Raw genomic sequence first — 27,426 nt, 5'->3', positions numbered from 1 at the left:
GGGTGCCGGAAACGGACGGACCGGAGGACCTCCAAGACACATTACACTCGGTATTCAATAATCTTCTGGGGAAGCCGCCGAACACCCGCATTGAAATGGATAGGGCGCATAGAGCCTTGCGCCCAAAAAACATCGCCTCTAAACCAAGAGACATAATCTGCAGGATTAGTTCCTACCCTTTGAAGGAGGAGATCATGCGCCAAGCCCGCCTGACACGGAAAGTGATGCTTCGAGAGGTTCCCATACAACTGTACCCTGATCTCTCGTGGATCACTCTTCAAAAGCGCAGACTGTTACAACCCCTGCTGCGCGCCCTGCAAGATGAACACATAATCTACCGATGGGGCTTCCCCTTCAGCCTCACAGCCAAGCATCAGGGCAAGTCGGCCATCTTGAGGTATCCGGAGGATCTCGACGCCTTCTGCGATGTGCTGGGGATCCCTGTCCCCCAACTTCCTGAATGGGACCTTGTGGCTACACCACCTGCCCCGCCAGTGGTCTGGCAGAAGGTGCCCCCGTCTAACCGCCCCCGGAGTGGGGGGCCGCCCCGCAAGTCACCCCGCCATGGGGGCACCTGAGGCCGGAACCTGGAGAGCCCCCCCCTCTATGCGAACTTTATTCTCTAGCTTTTCAACCTGAACAGTCCGCTTTTTGTTCTTTCTACTGTCCCACTGGGACCGTTTTATCCGCCCTGGACATTTTCCTCCTGCAATTAGTCCCCCCCTTAAAAGTGCCCCTAACACTAGTTCTAGTTTACACATTGGGCTTGTTTCTGCTGAGACTCGGGAGTTTAGGAGTTTTTTTTTTTTACTACTCCTTCTTCCCTTTTTTTTGTTGTTGTTTTGTCTCTCTGCTGGACCCACCCCCCCCCCTGGTTTAGCGAATGTATTTATCCACGCCTTGCATCCCTAGTTATTTCTTGATGACCACCCAAGGGCTCCCGGGCACCTATCTGGCGCATTCCCCTGGGATGTGGCCGGATGGGTCTTTGGGAAACCGTGCTGACCTAGGCCCTTTGGCCTGCCAAGGTCTGGCGCAAATGTTACCTCTGATTGTATGTTACTTCGTTCTGTGTTCTAATGTCTTTTTTCTCTTTCAGTTTCCATCCCCCCTCCCTTCCCCCCGATCGTCGGACGGTCCGCTATGGTACTTGTGGAATCCACCTGAAGTCCCTCCCGGGGCGCCTCCATCCTCGGCCTCTGATCTCCATCGGCTCCACATCACATCAGGTAGGATGCTCCTCCCTCCTCTCTACCCATTCCCATGGCTAAGATATTGTCCCTGAACGTACATGGTCTAAACTCAGATAGGAAGAGATTTCTGGCACTGAGGGAATTTAGGCAGTCGGGCGCTGACGTCATTTTCGTCCAGGAGACGCACTTTGACAGCGGGGGGTCCTTCGCGTTCGCCTCTAGGCAATTCCCACAAATCTACTCTTCCTCGGGCCCTCGCAAACGAGCCGGAGTTGCGATTCTTCTCAAACATGGATCTCCGTTCACCTGTTCTAGCAGCTACAGCGACCCCCTGGGTCACTTCGTTATTCTTAGAGGCAAATGGCAGGCACAGGAGGTGACGTTCTGCGCACTCTACGCCCCGAATGTCCGGCAACATAGGTTCCTAACTAGATTACTCACCCGCCTCTTTAAATCAGATCATGGACTACTGGTGGTGGGGGGGGATTTCAATTTGACCCATTCTGCAACTGCCGATCGCCACGTGGTGGGCCCACGGGTGCCGTCAGCTCGAGCCCTCAGAGACTCGAAGCTCTTCCGCCAAATCACTAGACGTTATGCTCTCTTCGACGCCTGGAGGGCCCTCCACCCGGGGGATCGGCAGTACACCTTCTATTCGGCCCCCCACAGAGCGCACTCACGTATCGACTACTTCTTCACTAATAGTACCACGCTCCGGGCGACGCGTGAGACGCGGATTCTTCCAATATCATGGTCAGACCATGCCCCTGTCCTCCTAACGCTAGATCTGGGCTCCCCCACCCGTAGGCCCTGTAACTGGAAGCTAAATACCTTCCTCCTCCAGCACTTGCCATCTAAGACAGAACTCACTACCACACTCCAGCTTTACTTTGCGGAGAACAACACCCCTGACATTTCGGCCTCTACGCTCTGGGAGGCCCATAAGGCAGTCCTTCGAGGTAAATGCATAGCATTATCCGCCGCCCTGAGAAAAGACGCACAGGCCACTAAACAGAGGACTGAAAGGGAACTGGTGGGTCTGGAGCGCCGCCTACAGCTTACCCCCTCCATTGCCCTCCTTAAGAAAATCACAAATCTGCGCGCAATTTTGAAGGACTTGGCTCTTGGCTGTGTAGAGAAGGCTCTGGTTAGACTACGACAACTCTACTACGATAAGGGCAACAAAGCCCACTCATTGTTAGCGAGGAAACTACGTGACACACATCTTGCGACGATGCCTCATCAGATTAAGGACAGTTCGGGCTGCCTTCAGTCCCACCCCAGAGATGTAGCCCAGACATTCTCGGACTTCTACACAAAACTTTATAACAACCCTGACATCCCCGGTAACCCACCCCCCCCAGACGTCTCGCTTAGTATAAGACAATATCTAGAACAGAGTGGAGTCTCCCGCCTCCAACCCTCCGACCTGACACTCCTCAACATGCTGATCTCCGAAGACGAGATAGAGCAGACTATTAAATCCCTGCCCTCCCGCAAGTCCCCTGGCCCTGATGGCCTGCCCTATGAATACTACAAAGCCTTTCTGCCCCTCTTCCTCCCTCACATGTGCAAGCTTTTTAACTCCTTCCTCCGCGACACCCCTGTCCCGGCAGACATGCAACGCTCCTTTATCACCCTGATCCCCAAGCCAGATAGGGACCCCGTACTCTGCGCTAACTATAGACCCATCGCACTGCTTAACTCGGACCTAAAATTTTTTACGAAATTACTTTCTATTCGTTTGAACGGGATTCTCCCCTCCCTTATCCACAAAGATCAAGTAGGCTTTGTACCCCTTAGGCAGGCAGGCGACAACACCCGAAAGGTGATCGACCTGGTGGATGCGGCGAACAGGGAAAATGCGGCGTCCCTGCTTCTTAGCTTGGACGCCGAGAAGGCCTTTGATAGGCTTGGGTGGCCCTTCCTGTTTGCCACGCTGCGTCATATAGGGATTCGGGGCCCATTTATGAATGCAATTCGCCACCTCTACTTCGACCCCTCGTCCCAGGTTAAGACGCCCTTCGCCCTTTCGCCCTCCTTTCCCATTACTAATGGCACCCGACAAGGGTGTCCACTATCGCCCCTCCTATTTGCGCTATGTGTCGAACCTTTGGCGGCCACGATTCGGGGAAACCCGTCCATTCGGGGGGTGACAGTCCGGGGCAGGGAATTTAAAATATCCCTCTTCGCGGACGACATCATCCTTTCCCATACGCAACCCAGGATTTCCCTGCCAAACCTCCATGCGGAATTGACCCGATACGGAGCTTTGTCGGGCTACAAAATTAATACCTCCAAATCTGAGGCTCTCCCTGTTAACATCCCCACCGTGGAGGTCGACCTCCTACGAGCCAACTTCCCCTATCAATGGAAGACAACCTCCCTGAAATATTTGGGGGTGCATATCACCTCAAGCTTCACTACCCTGTATCAAGAAAACTTTCCCCCCCTATTCCGGTCTATCCGATCCCTGCTATCACAATGGAAAAGACACCATATCTCCTTGCTTGGCCGGATCGCCTCGGTCAAGATGACGATTCTTCCGAAGCTCCTTTACCTTTTTCAAACACTGCCCATCCCGGTCCCTTATAAGCACTTGAGAAAACTTCAAACGGACCTACTTAAATTTACATGGAATTACAGGAGACATAGGGTACCCCAGAAGATACTAATGGTAGCGCGCTCGGACGGCGGCCTCGCATTTCCTAATCTGGTCAAGTACTATGAGGCCGCGCAGCTGCGCGCAGTGGCCTCGTGGTTCACCCAACGGTCATACAACAGGTGGACGGAGATCGAGAAGTTGTGGCTGGCCCCGACCCACCCCAATAGTTTGCTGTGGGGCGCGGATGCGGAGGCCCCCCCTGAACGCATGCTGGGCTCGGTGGCGCAGCTTCGGCGACTATGGCGTCGACTGTCGCGATCGTGCGGACTCTCGGCGGAGCACTCGCTTTTGAATTCCTTTATGTATAATCCCAAGGTGCCAGATAGCCTCACCTACCAAATGTCTCACCCGTGGACGTCACGGAACCTATTTCACTTTGGGAACCTGGTGGATCCTATCTCACGTAAACTCCTACCCTTTTCTACCCTCCAGGCCAAACATGATCTCCCCAAGACGGTATTCTATAGTTACCTGCAAATTCGCCACTACGCCTTGTCTATAACACCCAACCTGCAATTCTCCCCCCCAACCCCCTTTGAAAGATTGGTCCTGGCCGGGTCGACCCAGAAAGGCCTAATTTCGGATATCTATAAAATACTAAATTCTTACCCCTTGGAGTCCCTAGGCAAACACCCCTATATGTTAAAATGGGAAAAAGCCCTGGGAGAGGAACTCTCTCTGGAGCAATGGCGGACTATCTGGTCCCAAGCAGCTAAGAGCTCCCTTTGCACCTTATACAAGGAGAATACGTATAAAATACTTCTCTTCTGGTATATGACTCCCGATGTGCTCCATGCCATATTTCCCGCTAGCTCCGATCGCTGCTGGCGATGCCAAGGGGACAGGGGCTCCCTCTTTCACATCTACTGGAGCTGTCCACTGATTACCCCCTACTGGTCTGATGTTCAGCACCTGCTTAGCTGCCTCCTAGACACTCAGATCCCCATGTCCCCAAAATTTTTTCTTCTGGGTCTATCCCCCCTGAAAATTTCCACGCCTTGCAAAAAACTGCTGCGCCATGTCCTCACGGCCGCCCGTTGCCTTGTTGCCCTGAACTGGAAAAAAAGGTTCCCCCCTACCCCTGAGGCCCTGCACGCCAGGATTAAGGATGTGGAGCTGATGGAGAGAATGACCGCCAGGATACAGGATAGACTGGAGACCCACGACATTGTCTGGGAACCATGGCGCCTTCGGGAGGACCCACCTTGATCAGGTAGCTGTGCCAATCCGATGATCATTTTCCCCTCTTCCCACCCCCCCCTTCCTATCTTCTATCTGTTCTCTTTGTTTTTTCTCTTTCTCTTCCTCTCTCGCTCTCTTTAACTATCTCTGTTCTTTTGTGTACGCAGCTTCGCACCATGAAAGCATTGGTCGCTGTACGGCGACACCCTTACTTTAAGTTATGTGCCTGTGTATTATATAGACCCGGGTAGACGGTTCATGTTTTGTTATTGTATGCACTGAAGCAGTAGGACACCAATGGAAAGTTGAAATGTGCCTTGTCTACATGTGCCTCTTCATGCTGCGACATGTGGCTCTGTGTTTCGTAAGATATGTACTCCTTCTTTCTCTTATCTTCAATAAAAAAAGTTACTTGAAAAATAATATTAGGTAATATTAGACCAGAGAACAGATGTTTGCTTGTTATCCTCTTCCCTGCCACTTGCCTCCTTCTTCTCTACTGGCATCCTCCAAACCGGTCCCATGTGCGACAGGAGAGACTAAGAAATATATCCATGACTAAGCACTGATCCATAGTGTGAAACGCGTAGGCTGCTATCCCTATTTTTGCTGCATTTTTTAGTGCATTTTCCATTTGTTTTTACAATAAAGACAACCCAAAGGTTCATTGGAGTGTGGATGTCCATTTTTCTAGCCTCTACCTAAGAAATATATCTGTTCTGTCTCAAGGACATTCAGCTAAACCATCTTATCCCATAAACTTCAGATACCATATTTCTTTGATCTCAGTTTATTAGTACAAGCTAGGTGAAACTACAAAATAACAGAAATAGACCTCAATAAGTACACTATTGCATACAATACAGCATACATAGCAGAAACAACGATATACAATACAAGATGAGATAGTAAAAACATACTTTTTAAGTTCTCTATGGGGTGATGGCAATAGATTGAGCAAGACATGTCCTGCTCCCTGCAGTGTCTTCTCAAAGCATGGTGGCTGTTTACTTCCTGTAAAGATTCTACACAGAATTCCCTGCTTACTAACAACTTCCTAACTAATCACACAGTTAATTAAATAACAGAACTGAAGCAATACCAAAAAAGAACACTAGATGGAGCCTGCACTCCACATATGATTGTCTTATGTAAATTACGAACCTTAAATGTTATTTACACAAAACAGATATTCAGAATATAAATCTGGTGGACAGAACAATATCTACCGGGGGTGCGTGGAGGTGATCGGTTGGCTATACAGCTGCTTAAACACTTCAACCTGACAGTGTGATTGTCAGATGTGCACAAATCCCCGTCTGTCTGTGTCAATGAGCAGGTTAACTGTTTATCTAAAAATAACATTGAACAATTGTAAAATGTCTTATAAACCTCAGTGTGATGGACTGAAGTCAACTTTCTTTGTGTTCCTATAGGTGGAAATTATCCCCAGAAAGTGACTGGCGTTATCATTCGGACTGTTGAACTCGTATTCCGGCAGAATTTTATACATTTTGCTAAAGAGATAGTCTGGAAATTTATTACGGAATCTAAGACTTTCAAAATAGCAGAGTATAAAGACAGCAAGTTAGAGATTGAGCATCTCCAATTTCAAAATCGCCTGGAAATATTAAAAAATGGAATGGGATTGCGTATTAAAAATGTGTCATTTAAAGACAGTGGGATGTACATTGCCGAGATAACTCTTGAAAACAATACGGTACATAAGAAGTCATTCAACCTCAGTCTCTACGGTAAGCATTCAAACTTATAAAATTATGTTTCATGTTGATATGGAGGACGTTATATGTAAATATGGATGATGAAAAACCTTATCTAGATCTTGGAACAAGACCATCCAGGTAAATGCGGGAACATGGGCTTTTCTCAGAACAGAGGGTCAGGACACATCATAAATAGAGATGTACAGAACTGTTTTTCGCACATTTGCGTTCGGCACCACAGGCGAACATATGCGATGTTCGATCCGCCTCCTATTAATTAACATTGAGCAAACTTTGACCCTCTACCTCACAGTCAGCAGACACATTCCAGCCAATCAGCAGCATACCCTCCCTCCCTGACCCTCCCACCTCTCGGGCAGCATCCATTTTAGATTCATTCTGAACCTGTATTCTTAGAGAGAGGAGGGAGAGTGTTGCTGCTGCTGAATTTATAGGGAAATCTATAGCTAGGCTAGTGTTTTCAGTGTCCACTCCAGTCCTGAAAGACTCATCTGATCTCTGCTGTAAGGACAGCACCCCAAAAAGCCATTTTTAGGGCTAGTATATCAGTCTGCTTTTTTTTTTCCTCTGTAATCTAATTGCAGTTGCCTGCTAGGCAGCGTGTGTGTGTGTCAAGATCACAGCGTACACTATGCCCAGTGCCACCCACCACTCATCTATCTTGGTGGCACAGTACATAACATTTAAATTTTTTTTTTTTTTACTGCAATAGAATAGTAGTCAGTTGCCTGGCTGCCAGCATGTGTCAGGGGTACATCGTGCCACCCACCACTCATCTATCTTGGTGGCACAGTACATAACATTAAAATATATATATATATATTTTACTGCAATAGAATAGTAGTCAGTTGCCTGGCTGCCAGCGTGTGTCAGGCTCATAGTGTATACTGTGCCCACTTGCCCAGTGCCACCATTCATATATCTGGTGGCATAGTAGATTAAATAAAATAAAAAAACACACACATTTGACTGCAATAGAATAGCAGTTAGTTGTCTGCAGGCGTGTGTCAGGCCTACAGCGTCTACTCTGCCAACTTCTGTCAGTGCACAGTGCCACTCATATCTGGTGTCACAGTAGCTTGCACGCATAGTACAACTAAACAAATAAAAAAAAATGACTGGCAGAGGCAGGCCACCCCGCAGGGGCCGTCGTGGTCGTGGTGCTGTGATTCCCTTTGGCCCTAGAATAATGCTCAGTGTTCAGAGGCCACGTACCCTGAACTCGAAAAAATTTGAGGACATAGTTGACTGGCTAACACAGGACACCCAATCTTCTACAGCTTCCGCTCGGAAACCTTGACACACCATCCTCCTCCAGCTCAGCTTCAGGCACCTCTCAAGTTACCACTCGCCCCGCCTGCCGCCACCACCAACACTAGCATCACAGCTGCTTCTCTTGATCGGTCAGAGGAGTTATTTACACATGAGTTGGAAGAAATGAGTGATGCGCAACCATTATTGCCAGAAGTTGTAGATAAAAGGGATATGACTCAGTCAGGCAGCATTACACACATGGACGTATGGTGTGATGATGATGTACCAGCTGCTGCTTCCTTTGCTGAGTTGTCAGATACAAGTGAAGCGGTTGATGATGACGATGTGTCCGGGGATGTCACGTGGGTGCCCGCTCGAAGAGAAGAACAACAGGGGGAAAGTTCAGATGGGGAGACAGAGAGGAGGAGGAGACGAGTTGGAAGCAGGGGGAGGTCGTCGCAAGGAGCTAGTGGCACAGTCAGACAGCATGTATCGGCACCCGGGGTCAGCCAGATAGCACGCCAATCAACGCATGCTGTTGCCACCACCAGAATGCCGTCATTGCAAAGCTCAGCAGTGTGGCATTTTTTTTGTGTGTCTGCCTCTGATAACAGTGATGCCATTTGCAACCTGTGCCAAAAGAAACGGAGTCGTGGGAAATCCAAAACCCACCTAGGTACAACTGCTTTGCGAAGGCACATGATCGCACATCACAAACGCCTATGGGATCAACACATGATGACGAGTACAAGCAGCACACAAGCTCAAAGCCACCATCCTCCTCCTTTAGTTCAGCATCTTCAGTCACGTCAACCACTGTTGTCCTCCTTGCCCCCTCTTAACCATCCGCCACTCCGTCTCTCACCTTGAGCAGTTCCTGCTCATCTGCCCACAGTCAGGTGTCAAGGACATGTTTGAGCATAAGAAGCCAATGTCACAGAGTCACCCCCTTGCCTGGCGTCTGACAGCTGGCTTGTCGGAAATCTTAGCCCGCCAGCTTTTACCATACAAGCTGGTGGAGTCTGAGGCCTTCAAAAAATGTGTAGCTATTGGGACACCGCAGTGGAAGGTACCCGGCCGAAATTTCTTTTCACAAAAGACAATCCCCAACCTGTACTCTATTGTGCAAAAGGAAGTCATGGCATCCCTGGCACACAGTGTCAGGGCAAGGGTCCATCTGACCACTGATACCTGGTCTGCAAAGCACAGTCAGGGCAGGTATATCACCACTGCGCATTGGGTAAACCTGCTGACGGCTGCCAAGCATGTAATGTGTGGCTCTGCAGGGGAGTTGGTGACAACGCCATGACTTGCAGGCAGGTCTGCTGCCACCTCCTCTACTCCTCCTAATCCATCCTCTTCGATAACCTCCTCGGCTGAGTCCTCTTCTGCTGCTGAGTCTTGCTCCACATCAACTGCACCCCCCCAGCTCCCCAGGGGCTATTCCACATCACGGATACGACAGTGTCCGCCCTGAACGCACAGGTGGATCAGTGGCCGACTCCGCACCAACTGGAGATCGGCAAAGTGGTGTGTGACAACGGAAGCAATTTGTTGGCGGCATTGAATTTGGGCAAGTTAACACATGTCCCGTGCATGGCACATGTGATGAATCTGATTGTACAACGCTTTGTGCATAAGTACCCAGACTTACAGGACGTCTTTAAGCAGGCCAGGAAGGTGTGTGGCCATTTCATGCGTTCCTACGCGGCCATGGTGCACTTTTCAGATATCCAGCGGCGAAACAACATGCCAGTGAGGCGCTTGATTTGCGACAGCCCGACGCGTTGGAATTCAACACTCCTAATGTTCGACCGCCTGCTCCAACAAGAAAAAGCCGTCAACGAGTATTTGTATGACCGGGTGCTAGGACAGCCTCTGCGCAGCTGGGAATTGTTTTGCCACGTTACTGGACGCTCATGCGCAATGCCTGTAGGCTCATGCGTCCTTTTGAGGAGGTGACAAACCTAGTCAGTCGCACTCAAGGCAGCATCAGTGACATCATCCCATTTGTTTTCTTCCTGGAACGTGCCCTGCGAAGAGTGCTGGATCAGGCTGTAGATGAGCGAGAGGAAGAGGAAGAGTTGTGGTCACCACCATCACCACCAGAAACAGCCTTATCAGCATCACTTGCTGGACCTGCAGAAACGCTGGAAGAGGAGTGTGAGGAAGAGGAGTCAGAGGAGGAATGTGGCTTGAGGAGGAGGAAGACCAGCCACAGCAGGCATCCCAGGGTGCTCGTTGTCACCTATCTGGTACCCGTGGTGTTGTACGTGGCTGGGAGGAAGAACAGACCTTTAGTGAGATCGGTGAGGACGAGGAACGGGACATGAGTAGCTCGGCATCCAACCTTGTGCAAATGGGGTCTTTCATGCTGTCATGCCTGTTGAGGGACCCTCGTATAAAAAGGCTGAAGGAGAATGACCTGTACTGGGTGGCCACGCTACTAGACCCCCAGGATAAGCAGAAAGGGCCAGATCCACAGCCAGGCGGCGCAGCGGAACATAACTTATTTAGGTTACACCACCGCAAATTTTCGGGCAAAATGACCGATCCACGAAGCACTTACCTTGAAATTTGCGGCAGTGTATCCTAAATCCATCCGGCGCAAGGCGGGCCAATTCAAATGGGGCGAGTCCCATTTAAATTAGGCGCGCTCCTGCGTCGGACGTACTGCGCATGCTCCCGGCGCTATTTTCCCGATGTGCTTTGAGTTACGTTACGTTGCGCCGAGTTTTGTGAATCGCGACATGTAAAAAAGAAATGCGGCGGGAAAAAAAAATAAAAAAAATAAAAAAATTGACAGCGACGCGGGAAAGAAGGGTATACTTTTACATGGTGTCCTAAGTTTACACTTTGTAAAAGCAGCCCTAATTTTGCGACGGCAAACTAACACTTACGGCGACTTAACGAAGGGAAAAAGCTTTGTGGATCTCCGTAAGTGCTAATTTGCATACCCGACGCTGGATTACGACGAGAAATGCCCCCAGCGGCGGCCGCGGTACTGCATCCTAAGATCCGACAGTGTAAAACGATTACACCTATCGGATCTTCTGCCTATCTATGCGTAACTGATTCTGTGGATCAGTCGCATAGATAGAAACAGGGATACGACGGCGTATCAGCAGATACGCCGTCGTATCCCTTTTGTGGATCTGGCCCAGAGTGCCTGAAATGTTACCAAATTACCGGAAGTCGGAAAGGATGCAGCAGTTCCAAAATAAATGAAAAAGTATGCTTTACACAGCATACAAGGGTGATGTCACAGCACAACAGGAATCTAACAGTGGAAGAGGTGAAAGTAATCCTCCTCCTACCATGACCACGCCGGCAGGGACAGGACGCTTTACAGACGTGTTGTTGATGGAGGACATGCAGAGCTTTTTCAGCCCTACGCATCGCCACAGCCCTTCGGGGTCCACCCTCAGAGAACTATTCGACCGACAGGTAGCAGACTACCTCACCTTAACTGCAGATATCGACACTCTGAGGAGCGATGAACCCCTTGACTACTGGGTGTGCAGGCTTGACCTGTGGCCTGAGCTATCCCAATTTGCGATAGAACTTCTGGCCTGCCCCGCTTCAAGTGTCCTTTCAGAAAGGACCTTCAGTGCAGCAGGAGGTATTGTCACTGAGAAGAGAAGTCGCCTAAGTCAAAAAAGTCTAGATTGCCTCACCTTTATTAAGATGAATGAGGCATGGATCCTGAAGGGACTGACAGTGGGCGATACATTAGACTAAAGGCCTGATGAGATGAGCTGCCTTGGGCTAAAAATGGTCCACACGCTGCTGTATTTTATCTCTGCATGCCGGATGACTTGCGTGACTTATCCGCCACCAAATAGGGTTCAAGCAGCAATGTTTTAGTGCACTTTCTGCCTGGAAAACATCAATTTTTCTGGCCGCTGCTACAGCAGCAGCTGCAACAATACCTACTTTTTCAGGCATGTGTACATGCCTAATTTTTCTGGCCTCTGGTGCTGCACTGTGGCTGCAAAAACAAAAACAAAAAAAAGGCATATACATGTGTCAATTCCCCTTCGTGATCGTTACCTTGTTGTGGTAAAGGGGCTTGCGTATCACAATGAAACAACCACCTCTATGAGTGTGTTGGCAATGGCAATGTTGGCACACCCCAGATGATAAGGTCGTTGCTTCATTGTGAACAGACCAAAAGCGATCGGCTGGATAATTTTGCATAGAAAAAACATAAATTTTCTTTGTGATCATCTAAGGTGATCATTAAAGCCTACTAGGCCAACAATGGGCCCACACTGCAGAATCATTGTTTTCTGGGTCACTTAGCTGTCACTGAACTACCTCAGCACGACCATAGGCTTTGAAAAACCCCCATCGCCTGCAATCTCCAAAACGTTCATTGACGTCAGTGAGGACAAGGAACGGGACATGGCTAGCTTGGTATCCAAAAGAAAATAAATGTGTAGCGCTTAAATGACAATCAATAATGAAAATCAAATACCAATGAATGGGAAAATGTAAAACACATAACAATTATGAATAAAATGTGCATCAATAATATATGAGTCCCTTTTGCCAAGGAACAAGTGATGTGCCTATGGCACGTGATACAGTGTGAACTGTTGCGCCTGTTGGTTTATAACAAAACACAAAGCTGATATGATCAACTGCTGCTAGATGAAAAAGTTTGCATACATCCCAAAGAGTCAATCAAGTGAATGTGTGAATGGATGAGATAAGTGACTTCTCCAATACGTGATAATCCCACCACCGGAAGCAATGCAGGCTTACCAGAGCACGTTGACTTCGGATGACATATGCCACCGAAAGTCAAAGAAGGCTTAAAATAACTTATGTCATACACGATCCGTGACAGAGTCGCACATTAACCGGTCATCATATCTTCTGTAGGATAGGTGGATGGAAAGAAACTGGAAGCTGTGCTGGAAATAGGGATGAGCCGAACATACCCGGGTTCGGTTCGCACCAGAACGTTCGAACAGACCGCGGGTTCGCACGAACATTTAGAACCCCATTGAAGTCTATGGGACTCGAACGTTCGAATTCAAAAACGCTCATTTTAAAGACCAATATTCAATTTAATGTTGGAAAACGTCTTTCAGAACCCGGGTCTTGCCCCAGGGAACATGTATCAATGGATTTTTTTTTTTTAAAACGGCCGTTTTTCCAGAGCAGCGGTTTTAATCATGCTTAAAGTGAAAAAAAAAATGAAAAATTCCTTCAAATATCACACTGCTGTGTGTCTATAGTAGTGGCACGTGTTTAGAAATGTCCCTGCACAACATGAAATTATTATAAGAACAAAGTAATTTAATACTGCTTGCGCACGTGCTGTGTGGCAACAATATCTCGATTATTTTAGGGGTGGTGGGGGGGGCCATTATTTTTTTGTGAAACCAAAATTGTAGAAAAAAGGGCACCCCTCAAACATACTGTAATTGGAGCGCAACAAAGAGTCACGTGCAAAGTATTGCATCAAAAATTGTTATTAGGCACCCCTGTTACACAGGGGCACACAAATTTGTCCATAGGCACAAAACAACACTGCAACCCCTCCCAATATCTGTAATTGGAGTGCAACAAGAAGCCACGTGCAAAGTATTGCATCAAAAATTGTTATTAGACGCCCCTATTACACAGGGGCAGAAAAATTGTGCCTTAGGCCACGTGCAAAGTATTGCATCAAAAATTGTTATCAGGTGCCCCTGTTACACAGGGGCAGAAAAATTAGGCCTTAGGCACAACACAACACTGCAACCCCTCCCAATATCTTTAATTGGAGTGCAACAAGGAGCCACGTGCAAAGTATTGCATCAAATTTTTTTATTATGTGCCCCTGTTAAACAGGGGCAGAAACATTAGGCACTGGTGGCGGAGCACAGAAAAACAAAATTTCTTACTAGCTATCAGCAAGAAAAGTGAGGAGGAGAAGGATATTCCATCAGCAGCATAACAGGACAGTCACTCAGCATCAGCAGTCTCAAAGGGATCTGACATTTCAACAAAAAATTATTATTCAGTAACATCAGCATCAGGTGCTTGGTAGCTGGTGTTGATCCAAGCCTGATTCATTTTGATGAAGGTTAGTCGATCAACAGAGTCGGTGGAGAGGCGCACCCTGTGATCGGTCACAAAGCCTCCAGCAGCACTGAATGTGCGTTCTGAAAGAACACTGGATGCAGGGCAAGCCAGTAGCTCAATTGCGTACTGTGCAAGCTCTGGCCAGTGATCCATCCTCAAGACCCAGTAAGCCAGAGTATTTTCCGTGGGGAAGGTGTCCAAGTCGGATCTTGCCCCTAGGTATTCCCGGACCATGTAAACCAGACGCTGGCGATGGTTGCTGGAACCGGTCAGACCTTGGGGCTGCGGACTAAAAAATTGTTTGAACGCATCGGTCAGACGGCCACCTTCTCCACCGCTCCTTCTCTGACTCACCGAAGCCTCAGCAAGACGTTGTCCAGGGCCAGGTTTTGGTAATCCCCCCTGGTTCTGGGAACGCATTGCACAGACCCTTCTGCAAGGCCTCCCGCAGAAGTTTCATCTTCTGCTCCCTCTGCGATGGCAACATAAGGTCCGCTACCTTACTCTTGTATTGTGGATCAAGGAGAGTTGCCAGCCAGTAATGATCCCTCTCCTTGATAGCACGTACACGAGGATCCTTACGCAGGCTTTGCAGGATCAGGGAGGCCATGCAGCGTAGGTTTGCAGAGGCATTCGGGGCAGAGTCCTCTGGGTCACTGAGGACGACAGGATCCACAGCCACCTCATCCCAGCCACGTAAAAGTCCACGTGTTCCTTGGGACTGTAAATGATCCCTTGAAGACTGCTGCTGTTGATGCTGTGTGCTAGGCTCCACCTCCATGCTGCTGATACAATCATCCTCCTCCTCCTCCTCCTCATCCTCCTCCTCTTCCTGTGTTCTAGGTGGGCAAGCAGGAACAGTGTCTGGATAAAGGGGGCCTTGAGAGGTAAGGAAGTCCTCCTCTTCCTCCCTCTGTTCTGCCTCAAGGGCCCTGTCCATTATTCCACGTAGGGTGTGCTCCAACATGTGAATAAGCGGGACAGTCTCACTGATGCATGCACTGTCACTGCTCACCATCCTTGTGGCCTCCTCAAATGGTGACAGGACAGTTCATGCATCCCTGATCAAGGCCCACTGGCATGGTGAAAAAAACCCAAGCTCCCCTGAACCAGTTCTGCTGCCATATTGGCACAGATACTCATTGATGGCCCTCTGCTGCGTGTGCAGCCGCTGCAGCATGGCCAACGTAGAGTTCCATCTGGTGGGCATGTCACAGATTAGGCGGTTCTTGGGCAGGTTGTATTCCCTCTGGAGGTCTGTCAGCCGAGCACTGGCATTATATGACCAACGGAAATGCACACAGACTTTCCTGGCCTGCTTCAGGACATCCTGTAAGCCCGGGTACCTGCCCAAGAACCGCTGCACCACCAAATTGAGAACATGCGCAAAACAGGGCACATGGGTGAGTTTTCCCTATCACAGGGCAGAGAGGAGGTTGGTGCCATTATCGCTGACCACCATTCCATGGTTTCATCTGGCGTGGCGTGGCGTCAACCACCTTTGAGCCTGCCCCTGCAGAGCTGAAAGAACCTCTTCCCCAGTGTGGCTCCTGTCTCCCAAGCACACCAGCTCTAGCACCGCATGGCATCTCTTGGCCTGCATTCCTGCGTAGCCCCTCGTACGCCTACGGAGCACGGCTGGTTCTGAGGAAACATCACCACAGGAAGTGGCCACAGAGGAAGAAGAAGAGGAGGGGGTGGAGGAGAGAGGTGTGTCACAAGCAGTAGTAGTGTTTTGGAGGCGTGGTGGCGGAACAACCTCCAAAACTACTGTACCTTGCCCTGCTTCCTTCCCAGCTGCCAGCAGAGTCACCCAATGGGCCGTAAAAGACAGGTAACGTCCCTGTCCATGCCTGCTGGACCATGAGTCAGCGGTAAGATGCACCTTACCACTGACCGCCCTGTCCAGCGAGGCATGGACATTGCCTTCCACATGACGGTAGAGAGCCGGAATCGTCTTCCGTGAGAAAAAGTGGCGTTTGGGTACTTGCCACTGAGGTACTGCACATTCCACAAACTCACGGAAGGGGGCAGAATCTACCAACTGAAAAGGTAACAGTTGAAGTGCTAGCAATTTTGCTAAGCTAGCATTCAACCGCTGGGCATGAGGATGGCTGGGAGTGTACTTTTTTCGGCGCTGCAGCAGCTAGGGCAGGGAAATTTGTCTGGAACTATCAGTAGATTGCCCGCATGTACTACCACTACTAGGTTGTGACACACCTATTTCTACAACTTCAGTGCAGGCTTCAGAGAGGACTGGGGGTCTAGTGGGGTTGGAGGTCACAGAAGGGCAAGGAGGTACGCTTTGGTCTTTGGTGTGGGTCTTTCTGGTATTCTTGCCAACGAGCTGCATGGCTCGACATATGTCTTGACAAGCATGTGGTGCCCAAGCGGGTGATGTTTTGGCCACGCGAGATACGCTTGAGACATATCTTGCAAACCGCAAAGGTACGATCTGATGGACATGTTTCAAAAAAGGCCCACACCAAAGAACTTTTGCTGTACCGTTGAGACACAGCAGTGCCACGTAATGCAGTTGGTGTGCTGCCCTTAAGCTGACCCCTGGAGGGCATCCTGCCTCTTTGGAGATGTGCCTGTGCCTCGTCGTCCTCCTCCTCTTCCTCCTCCTCTCTCCTATCAGGCACCCAGGTAGAGTCAGCGACCTCATCATCCCCTCCCTCCTCATCATCACTGTCAACAACCTGGCAGTATGCTCCAGCTGGGGGAACATCACTCCCAGATTGTTGTCCCTCTCGGCCACCCCCTCTCCCTGGGCTCACATCAATGTCTTCCTATCTGTGTTCCGTCATCGGAGTCTTCAAAACGCTGCGCATCTTCATGCAGCATGTACCCAACACTGTGTTGAAACAGTTCGGGGGACTCCTCAGGAGGACACGGTGGGACTAGGGAAGGATTGTTGTGTGATGCCATTGTGCAGAGGGAAGAGGACGCCTTGGCAGCTGCTTTGCCAGACAAACTATGATCAGTCTGTGTGAGAGAGGATGAGGAGGATGAGGACGGCTTGGTCATCCACTCCACTAATTTCTCTGCATGTTGAGGCTCAACACGGGCAGCTCCCGAAAAGAAGGACGAGCGGCCACGGCCACGTGCTGAAGAGGATGCACCACATCCACCACCAGCGTTACCTCTAGATGCAGAGCCTGCTTGCCCTCATGACTCTCTGCCTCTCTTTGTCCTTCCAGCCATATTTATGCGTCAGGTGCTATGTAACAAAACAGACGCAGTCACACCAACTGCGTTCAGGTGTTAGTAAACTGCACACGCACAGTAAGAGCGACTGCGTTCAGGTGCTATGTAACAAAACAGACGCAGTCACACCAACTGCGTTCAGGTGTTAGTAAATTGCACACGCGCAGTAAGAGCGACTGCGTTCAGGTGCTATGTAACAAAACAGACGCAGTCACACCAACTGCGTTCAGGTGTTAGTAAACTGCACAAACGCAGTAAGAGCGACTGCGTTCAGGTGCTATGTAACAAAACAGATGCAGTCACACCAACTGCATTCAGGTGTTAGTAAACTGCACACACGCAGTAAGAGCGACTGCGTTCAGGTGCTATGTAACAAAACAGACGCAGTCACACCAACTGCGTTCAGGTGTTAGAGAGCGACTGCGTTCAGGTGCTATGTAACAAAATAGTCGCAGTCACACCAACTGCGTTCAGGTGTTAGTAAACTGCACAAATGCAGTAAGAGCGACTGCGTTCAGGTGCTATGTAACAAAACAGATGCAGTCACACCAACTGCATTCAGGTGTTAGTAAACTGCACACACGCAGTAAGAGCGACTGCGTTCAGGTTCTAAGTAACAAAACAGACGCAGTCACACCAACTGTGTTCAGGTGTTAGAGAGCGACTGCGTTCAGGTGCTATGTAACAAAATAGTCGCAGTCACACCAACTGCGTTGAGGTGTTAGTAAACTGCACACACGCAGTAAGAGCGACTGCGTTCAGGTGCTATGTAACAAAATAGTCGCAGTGACACCAACTGCGTTCAGGTGTTAGTACACTGCACACACGCAGTAAGAGCGACTGCGTTCAGGTGCTATGTAACAAAACAGACACAGTCACACCAACTGCATTCAGGTGTTAGTAAACTGCACACACGCAGTAAGAGCGACTGCGTTCAGGTGCTATATAACTAAACAGACGCAGTCACACCAACTGCGTTCAGGTGTTAGAGAGCGACTGCGTTCAGGTGCTATGTAACAAAATAGTCGCAGTCACACCAACTGCGTTCAAGTGTTAGTAAACTGCACACGCGCAGTAAGAGCGACTGCGTTCAGGTTCAATGTAACAAAATAGTCGCAGTGACACCAACTGCGTTCAGGTGTTAGTAAACTGCACACACTCAGTAAGAGCGACTGTGTTCAGGTGCTATGTAACAAAACAGATGCAGTCACAACAACTGCGTTCAGGTGTTAGTAAACTGCACACACGCAGTAAGAGCGACTGCGTTCAGGTGCTATGTAACAAAATAGTTGCAGTCACACCAACTGCATTCAGGTGTTAGTAAACTGCACACATGCAGTAAGAGCGACTGCGTTCAGGTGCTATGTAACAAAACAGACGCATTCACACCAACTGCGTTCAGGTGTTAGTAAACTGCACATACGCAGTAAGAGCGACTGCGTTCAGGTGCTATGTAACAAAATAGTCGCAGTGACACCAACTGCGTTCAGGTGTTAGTAAACTGCACACACGCAGTAAGAGCGACTGCGTTCAGGTGCTATGTAAAAAAATAGTCGCAGTGACACCAACTGCGTTCAGGTGTTAGTAAACTGCACACACGCAGTAAGAGCGACTGCGTTCAGGTGCTATGTAACAAAACAGGCGCAGTCACACCAACTGCGTTCAGGTGTTAGTAAACTGCACACACGCAGTAAGAGCGACTGCGTTCAGGTGCTATGTAACAAAACAGGCGCAGTCACACCAACTGCGTTCAGGTGTTAGTAAACTGCACACACGCAGTAAGAGCGACTGCGTTCAGGTGCTATGTAACAAAATAGTCGCAGTGACACCAACTGCGTTCAGGTGTTAGTAAACTGCACACACGCAGTAAGAGCGACTGCATTCAGGTGCTATGTAACAAAACAGACGCAGTCACACCAACTGCATTCAGGTGTTAGTAAACTGCACACATGCAGTAAGAGCGACTGCGTTCAGGTGCTATGTAACAAAACAGACGCAGTCACACCAACTGCGTTCAGGTGTTAGTAAACTGCACATACGCAGTAAGAGCTACTGCGTTCAGGTGCTATGTAACAAAATAGTCGCAGTGACACCAACTGCGTTCAGGTGTTAGTAAACTGCACACACGCAGTAAGAGCGACTGCGTTCAGGTGCTATGTAACAAAATAGTCGCAGTGACACCAACTGCGTTCAGGTGTTAGTAAACTGCACACACGCAGTAAGAGCGACTGCATTCAGGTGCTATGTAACAAAACAGACGCAGTCACACCAACTGCGTTCAGGTGTTAGTAAACTGCACACACGCAGTAAGAGCGACTGCATTCAGGTGCTATGTAACAAAATAGTCGCAGTGACACCAACTGCGTTCAGGTGTTAGTAAACTGCACACACGCAGTAAGAGCGACTGCGTTCAGGTGCTATGTAACAAAACAGGCGCAGTCACACCAACTGCGTTCAGGTGTTAGTAAACTGCACACACGCAGTAAGAGCGACTGCGTTCAGGTGCTATGTAACAAAACAGACGCAGTCACACCAACTGCGTTCAGGTGTTAGTAAACTGCACACACGCAGTAAGAGCGACTGCGTTCAGGTGCTATGTAACAAAACAGACGCAGTCACACCAACTGCGTTCAGGTGTTAGTAAACTGCACACACGCAGTAAGGGCGACTGCGTTCAGGTGCTATGTAACAAAACAGACGCAGTGACACCAACTGCGTTCAGATGTTAGTAAACTGCACACACGCAGTAAGAGCAACTGCGTTCAGGTGCTATGTAACAAAATAGTTGCAGTCACACCAACTGCATTCAGGTGTTAGTAAACTGCACGCACGCAGTAAGAGCGACTGCGTTCAGGTGCTATGTAACAAAACAGACGCAGTCACACCAACTGCATTCAGGTGTTAGTAAACTGCACACACGCAGTAAGAGCGACTGCGTTCAGGTGCTATGTAACAAAATAGTCGCAGTCACACCAACTGCGTTCAGGTGTTAGTAAACTGCACACACGCAGTTAGAGCGACTGCGTTCAGGTGCTATGTAACAAAACAGACAGAGTCACACCAACTGCGTTCAGGTGTTAGTAAACTGCACACACGCAGTAAGAGCGACTGCGTTCAGGTGCTATGTAAAAAAATAGTCGCAGTGACACCAACTGCGTTCAGGTGTTAGTAAACTGCACACACGCAGTAAGAGCGACTGCGTTCAGGTGCTATGTAACAAAACAGATGCAGTCACACCAACTGCGTTCAGGTGTTAATAAACTGCACACATGCAGTAAGAGCGACTGCGTTCAGGTGCTATGTAACAAAACAGGCGCAGTCACACCAACTGCGTTCAGGTGTTAGTAAACTGCACACACGCAGTAAGAGCGACTGCGTTCAGGTGCTATGTAACAAAATAGTCGCAGTGACACCAACTGCGTTCAGGTGTTAGTAAACTGCACACACGCAGTAAGAGCGACTGCGTTCAGGTGCTATGTAACAAAATAGTCGCAGTCACACCAACTGCGTTCAGGTGTTAGTAAACTGCACACACGCAGTTAGAGCGACTGCGTTCAGGTGCTATGTAACAAAACAGACAGAGTCACACCAACTGCGTTCAGGTGTTAGTAAACTGCACACACGCAGTAAGAGCGACTGCGTTCAGGTGCTATGTAAAAAAATAGTCGCAGTGACACCAACTGCGTTCAGGTGTTAGTAAACTGCACACACGCAGTAAGAGCGACTGCGTTCAGGTGCTATGTAACAAAACAGATGCAGTCACACCAACTGCGTTCAGGTGTTAATAAACTGCACACATGCAGTAAGAGCGACTGCGTTCAGGTGCTATGTAACAAAACAGACGCAGTCACACCAACTGCGTTCAGGTGTTAGTAAACTGCACACACGCAGTAAGAGCGACTGCGTTCAGGTGCTATGTAACAAAATAGTCGCAGTGACACCAACTGCGTTCAGGTGTTAGTAAACTGCACACACGCAGTAAGAGCGACTGTGTTCAGGTGCTATGTAACAAAACAGACGCAGTCACACCAACTGCGTTCAGGTGTTATTAAACTGCACACACGCAGTAAGAGCGACTGCGTTCAGGTGCTATGTAACAAAACAGACGCAGTCACACCAACTGCGTTCAGGTGTTAGTAAACTGCACACACGCAGTAAGAGCGACTGCGTTCAGGTGCTATGTAAAAAAATTGTTGCAGTGACACCAACTGTGTTCAGGTGTTAGTAAACTGCACACACGCAGTTAGAGCGACTGTGTTCAGGTGCTATGTAACAAAACAGACGCAGTCACAGCAACTGCGTTCAGGTGTTAGTAAACTGCACACACGCAGTAAGAGCGACTGCGTTCAGGTGCTATGTAAAAAAATAGTTGCAGTCACACCAACTGCATTCAGGTGTTAGTAAACTGCACACATGCAGTAAGAGCGACTGCGTTCAGGTGCTATGTAACAAAACAGACGCATTCACACCAACTGCGTTCAGGTGTTAGTAAACTGCACATACGCAGTAAGAGCGACTGCGTTCAGGTGCTATGTAACAAAACAGACGCAGTCACACCAACTGCGTTCAGGTGTTATTAAACTGCACACACGCAGTAAGAGCGACTGCGTTCAGGTGCTATGTAACAAAACAGACGCAGTCACACCAACTGCGTTCAGGTGTTAGTAAACTGCACACACGCAGTAAGAGCGACTGCGTTCAGGTGCTATGTAACAAAACAGGCGCAGTCACACCAACTGCGTTCAGGTGTTAGTAAACTGCACACACGCAGTAAGAGCGACTGCGTTCAGGTGCTATGTAACAAAACAGGCGCAGTCACACCAACTGCGTTCAGGTGTTAGTAAACTGCACACACGCAGTAAGAGCGACTGCGTTCAGGTGCTATGTAACAAAATAGTCGCAGTGACACCAACTGCGTTCAGGTGTTAGTAAACTGCACACACGCAGTAAGAGCGACTGCGTTCAGGTGCTATGTAACAAAACAGACGCAGTCACACCAACTGCGTTCAGGTGTTAGTAAACTGCACATACGCAGTAAGAGCTACTGCGTTCAGGTGCTATGTAACAAAATAGTCGCAGTGACACCAACTGCGTTCAGGTGTTAGTAAACTGCACACACGCAGTAAGAGCGACTGCGTTCAGGTGCTATGTAACAAAATAGTCGCAGTGACACCAACTGCGTTCAGGTGTTAGTAAACTGCACACACGCAGTAAGAGCGACTGCATTCAGGTGCTATGTAACAAAACAGACGCAGTCACACCAACTGCGTTCAGGTGTTAGTAAACTGCACACACGCAGTAAGAGCGACTGCATTCAGGTGCTATGTAACAAAATAGTCGCAGTGACACCAACTGCGTTCAGGTGTTAGTAAACTGCACACACGCAGTAAGAGCGACTGCGTTCAGGTGCTATGTAACAAAACAGGCGCAGTCACACCAACTGCGTTCAGGTGTTAGTAAACTGCACACACGCAGTAAGAGCGACTGCGTTCAGGTGCTATGTAACAAAACAGACGCAGTCACACCAACTGCGTTCAGGTGTTAGTAAACTGCACACACGCAGTAAGAGCGACTGCGTTCAGGTGCTATGTAACAAAACAGACGCAGTCACACCAACTGCGTTCAGGTGTTAGTAAACTGCACACACGCAGTAAGGGCGACTGCGTTCAGGTGCTATGTAACAAAACAGACGCAGTGACACCAACTGCGTTCAGATGTTAGTAAACTGCACACACGCAGTAAGAGCAACTGCGTTCAGGTGCTATGTAACAAAATAGTTGCAGTCACACCAACTGCATTCAGGTGTTAGTAAACTGCACACACGCAGTAAGAGCGACTGCGTTCAGGTGCTATGTAACAAAACAGACGCAGTCACACCAACTGCATTCAGGTGTTAGTAAACTGCACACACGCAGTAAGAGCGACTGCGTTCAGGTGCTATGTAACAAAATAGTCGCAGTCACACCAACTGCGTTCAGGTGTTAGTAAACTGCACACACGCAGTTAGAGCGACTGCGTTCAGGTGCTATGTAACAAAACAGACAGAGTCACACCAACTGCGTTCAGGTGTTAGTAAACTGCACACACGCAGTAAGAGCGACTGCGTTCAGGTGCTATGTAAAAAAATAGTCGCAGTGACACCAACTGCGTTCAGGTGTTAGTAAACTGCACACACGCAGTAAGAGCGACTGCGTTCAGGTGCTATGTAACAAAACAGATGCAGTCACACCAACTGCGTTCAGGTGTTAATAAACTGCACACATGCAGTAAGAGCGACTGCGTTCAGGTGCTATGTAACAAAACAGGCGCAGTCACACCAACTGCGTTCAGGTGTTAGTAAACTGCACACACGCAGTAAGAGCGACTGCGTTCAGGTGCTATGTAACAAAATAGTCGCAGTGACACCAACTGCGTTCAGGTGTTAGTAAACTGCACACACGCAGTAAGAGCGACTGTGTTCAGGTGCTATGTAACAAAACAGACGCAGTCACACCAACTGCGTTCAGGTGTTATTAAACTGCACACACGCAGTAAGAGCGACTGCGTTCAGGTGCTATGTAACAAAACAGACGCAGTCACACCAACTGCGTTCAGGTGTTAGTAAACTGCACACACGCAGTAAGAGCGACTGCGTTCAGGTGCTATGTAAAAAAATTGTTGCAGTGACACCAACTGTGTTCAGGTGTTAGTAAACTGCACACACGCAGTTAGAGCGACTGTGTTCAGGTGCTATGTAACAAAACAGACGCAGTCACAGCAACTGCGTTCAGGTGTTAGTAAACTGCACACACGCAGTAAGGGCGACTGCGTTCAGGTGCTATTTAACAAAACAGACGCAGTGACACCAACTGCGTTCAGGTGTTAGAGAGCGACTGCGTTCAGGTGCTATGTAACAAAATAGTCGCAGTGACACCAACTGCGTTCAAGTGTTAGTAAACTGCACACGCGCAGTAAGAGCGACTGCGTTCAGGTTCAATGTAACAAAATAGTCGCAGTGACACCAACTGCGTTCAGGTGTCAGTAAACTGCACACACTCAGTAAGAGCGACTGCGTTCAGGTGCTATGTAACAAAACAGATGCAGTCACAACAACTGCGTTCAGGTGTTAGTAAACTGCACACACGCAGTAAGAGCGACTGCGTTCAGGTGCTATGTAACAAAATAGTTGCAGTCACACCAACTGCATTCAGGTGTTAGTAAACTGCACACATGCAGTAAGAGCGACTGCGTTCAGGTGCTATGTAACAAAACAGACGCATTCACACCAACTGCGTTCAGGTGTTAGTAAACTGCACATACGCAGTAAGAGCGACTGCGTTCAGGTGCTATGTAACAAAATAGTCGCAGTGACACCAACTGCGTTCAGGTGTTAGTAAACTGCACACACGCAGTAAGAGCGACTGTGTTCAGGTGCTATGTAAAAAAATAGTCGCAGTGACACCAACTGCGTTCAGGTGTTAGTAAACTGCACACACGCAGTAAAAGCGACTGCGTTCAGGTGCTATGTAACAAAACAGGCGCAGTCACACCAACTGCGTTCAGGTGTTAGTAAACTGCACATACGCAGTAAGAGCGACTGCGTTCAGGTGCTATGTAACAAAATAGTCGCAGTGACACCAACTGCGTTCAGGTGTTAGTAAACTGCACACACGCAGTAAGAGCGACTGCGTTCAGGTGCTATGTAACAAAATAGTCGCAGTGACACCAACTGCGTTCATGTGTTAGTAAACTGCACACACGCAGTAAGAGCGACTGCATTCAGGTGATATGTAACAAAACAGACGCAGTCACACCAACTGCGTTCAGGTGTTAGTAAACTGCACACACGCAGTAAGAGCGACTACGTTCAGGTGCTATGTAAAAAAATAGTCGCAGTGACACCAACTGCGTTCAGGTGTTAGTAAACTGCACACACGCAGTAAGAGCGACTGTGTTCAGGTGCTATGTAACAAAACAGACGCAGTCACACCAACTGCGTTCAGGTGTTATTAAACTGCACACACGCCGTAAGAGCGACTGCGTTCAGGTGCTATGTAACAAAACAGACGCAGTCACACCAACTGCGTTCAGGTGTTAGTAAACTGCACACACGCAGTAAGAGCGACTGCGTTCAGGTGCTATGTAAAAAAATTGTTGCAGTGACACCAACTGTGTTCAGGTGTTAGTAAACTGCACACACGCAGTTAGAGCGACTGTGTTCAGGTGCTATGTAACAAAACAGACGCAGTCACAGCAACTGCGTTCAGGTGTTAGTAAACTGCACACACGCAGTAAGGGCGACTGCGTTCAGGTGCTATTTAACAAAACAGACGCAGTGACACCAACTGCGTTCAGGTGTTAGAGAGCGACTGCGTTCAGGTGCTATGTAACAAAATAGTCGCAGTGACACCAACTGCGTTCAAGTGTTAATAAACTGCACACGCGCAGTAAGAGCGACTGCGTTCAGGTTCAATGTAACAAAATAGTCGCAGTGACACCAACTGCGTTCAGGTGTTAGTAAACTGCACACACGCAGTAAGAGCGACTGCGTTCAGGTGCTATGTAACAAAATAGTTGCAGTCACACCAACTGCATTCAGGTGTTAGTAAACTGCACACATGCAGTAAGAGCGACTGCGTTCAGGTGCTATGTAACAAAACAGACGCATTCACACCAACTGCGTTCAGGTGTTAGTAAACTGCACATACGCAGTAAGAGCGACTGCGTTCAGGTGCTATGTAACAAAATAGTCGCAGTGACACCAACTGCGTTCAGGTGTTAGTAAACTGCACACACGCAGTAAGAGCGACTGTGTTCAGGTGCTATGTAAAAAAATAGTCGCAGTGACACCAACTGCGTTCAGGTGTTAGTAAACTGCACACACGCAGTAAAAGCGACTGCGTTCAGGTGCTATGTAACAAAACAGGCGCAGTCACACCAACTGCGTTCAGGTGTTAGTAAACTGCACATACGCAGTAAGAGCGACTGCGTTCAGGTGCTATGTAACAAAATAGTCGCAGTGACACCAACTGCGTTCAGGTGTTAGTAAACTGCACACACGCAGTAAGAGCGACTGCGTTCAGGTGCTATGTAACAAAATAGTCGCAGTGACACCAACTGCGTTCATGTGTTAGTAAACTGCACACACGCAGTAAGAGCGACTGCATTCAGGTGATATGTAACAAAACAGACGCAGTCACACCAACTGCGTTCAGGTGTTAGTAAACTGCACACACGCAGTAAGAGCGACTGCGTTCAGGTGCTATGTAAAAAAATAGTCGCAGTGACACCAACTGCGTTCAGGTGTTAGTAAACTGCACACACGCAGTAAGAGCGACTGCGTTCAGGTGCTATGTAACAAAACAGGCGCAGTCACACCAACTGCGTTCAGGTGTTAGTAAACTGCACACACGCAGTAAGAGCGACTGCGTTCAGGTGCTATGTAACAAAACAGACGCAGTCACACCAACTGCGTTCAGGTGTTAGTAAACTGCACACACGCAGTAAGAGCGACTGCGTTCAGGTGCTATGTAACAAAACAGACGCAGTCACACCAACTGCGTTCAGGTGTTAGTAAACTGCACACACGCAGTAAGGGCGACTGCGTTCAGGTGCTATGTAACAAAACAGACGCAGTGACACCAACTGCGTTCAGATGTTAGTAAACTGCACACACGCAGTAAGAGCAACTGCGTTCAGGTGCTATGTAACAAAATAGTTGCAGTCACACCAACTGCATTCAGGTGTTAGTAAACTGCACACACGCAGTAAGAGCGACTGCGTTCAGGTGCTATGTAACAAAACAGACGCAGTCACACCAACTGCATTCAGGTGTTAGTAAACTGCACACACGCAGTAAGAGCGACTGCGTTCAGGTGCTATGTAACAAAATAGTCGCAGTGACACCAACTGCGTTCAGGTGTTAGTAAACTGCACACACGCAGTTAGAGCGACTGCGTTCAGGTGCTATGTAACAAAACAGACAGAGTCACACCAACTGCGTTCAGGTGTTAGTAAACTGCACACACGCAGTAAGAGCGACTGCGTTCAGGTGCTATGTAAAAAAATAGTCGCAGTGACACCAACTGCGTTCAGGTGTTAGTAAACTGCACACACG

General features: G+C 48.7%; 1 protein-coding gene across 1 annotated transcript in view; it reads left to right on the top strand.

The window, feature by feature from the left end:
• Nucleotides 1-27,426, top strand: part of LOC120921215 (SLAM family member 9-like) — a 126,300-nt gene that overhangs the window by 12,071 nt on the left and 86,803 nt on the right. The window contains exon 2 of the mRNA XM_040333945.1: nt 6,477-6,794. Within this exon, the coding sequence (XP_040189879.1) occupies nt 6,477-6,794 (318 nt within the window). The remainder of the gene's footprint in view (nt 1-6,476; nt 6,795-27,426) is intronic.

Source organism: Rana temporaria, chromosome 13 (assembly GCF_905171775.1).
Source record: "Rana temporaria chromosome 13, aRanTem1.1, whole genome shotgun sequence".
Lineage (NCBI taxonomy): Eukaryota > Metazoa > Chordata > Amphibia > Anura > Ranidae > Rana > Rana temporaria.
Note: the sequence above shows the minus strand (reverse complement) of the source record. Positions and strands in the feature narration are given on the sequence as shown.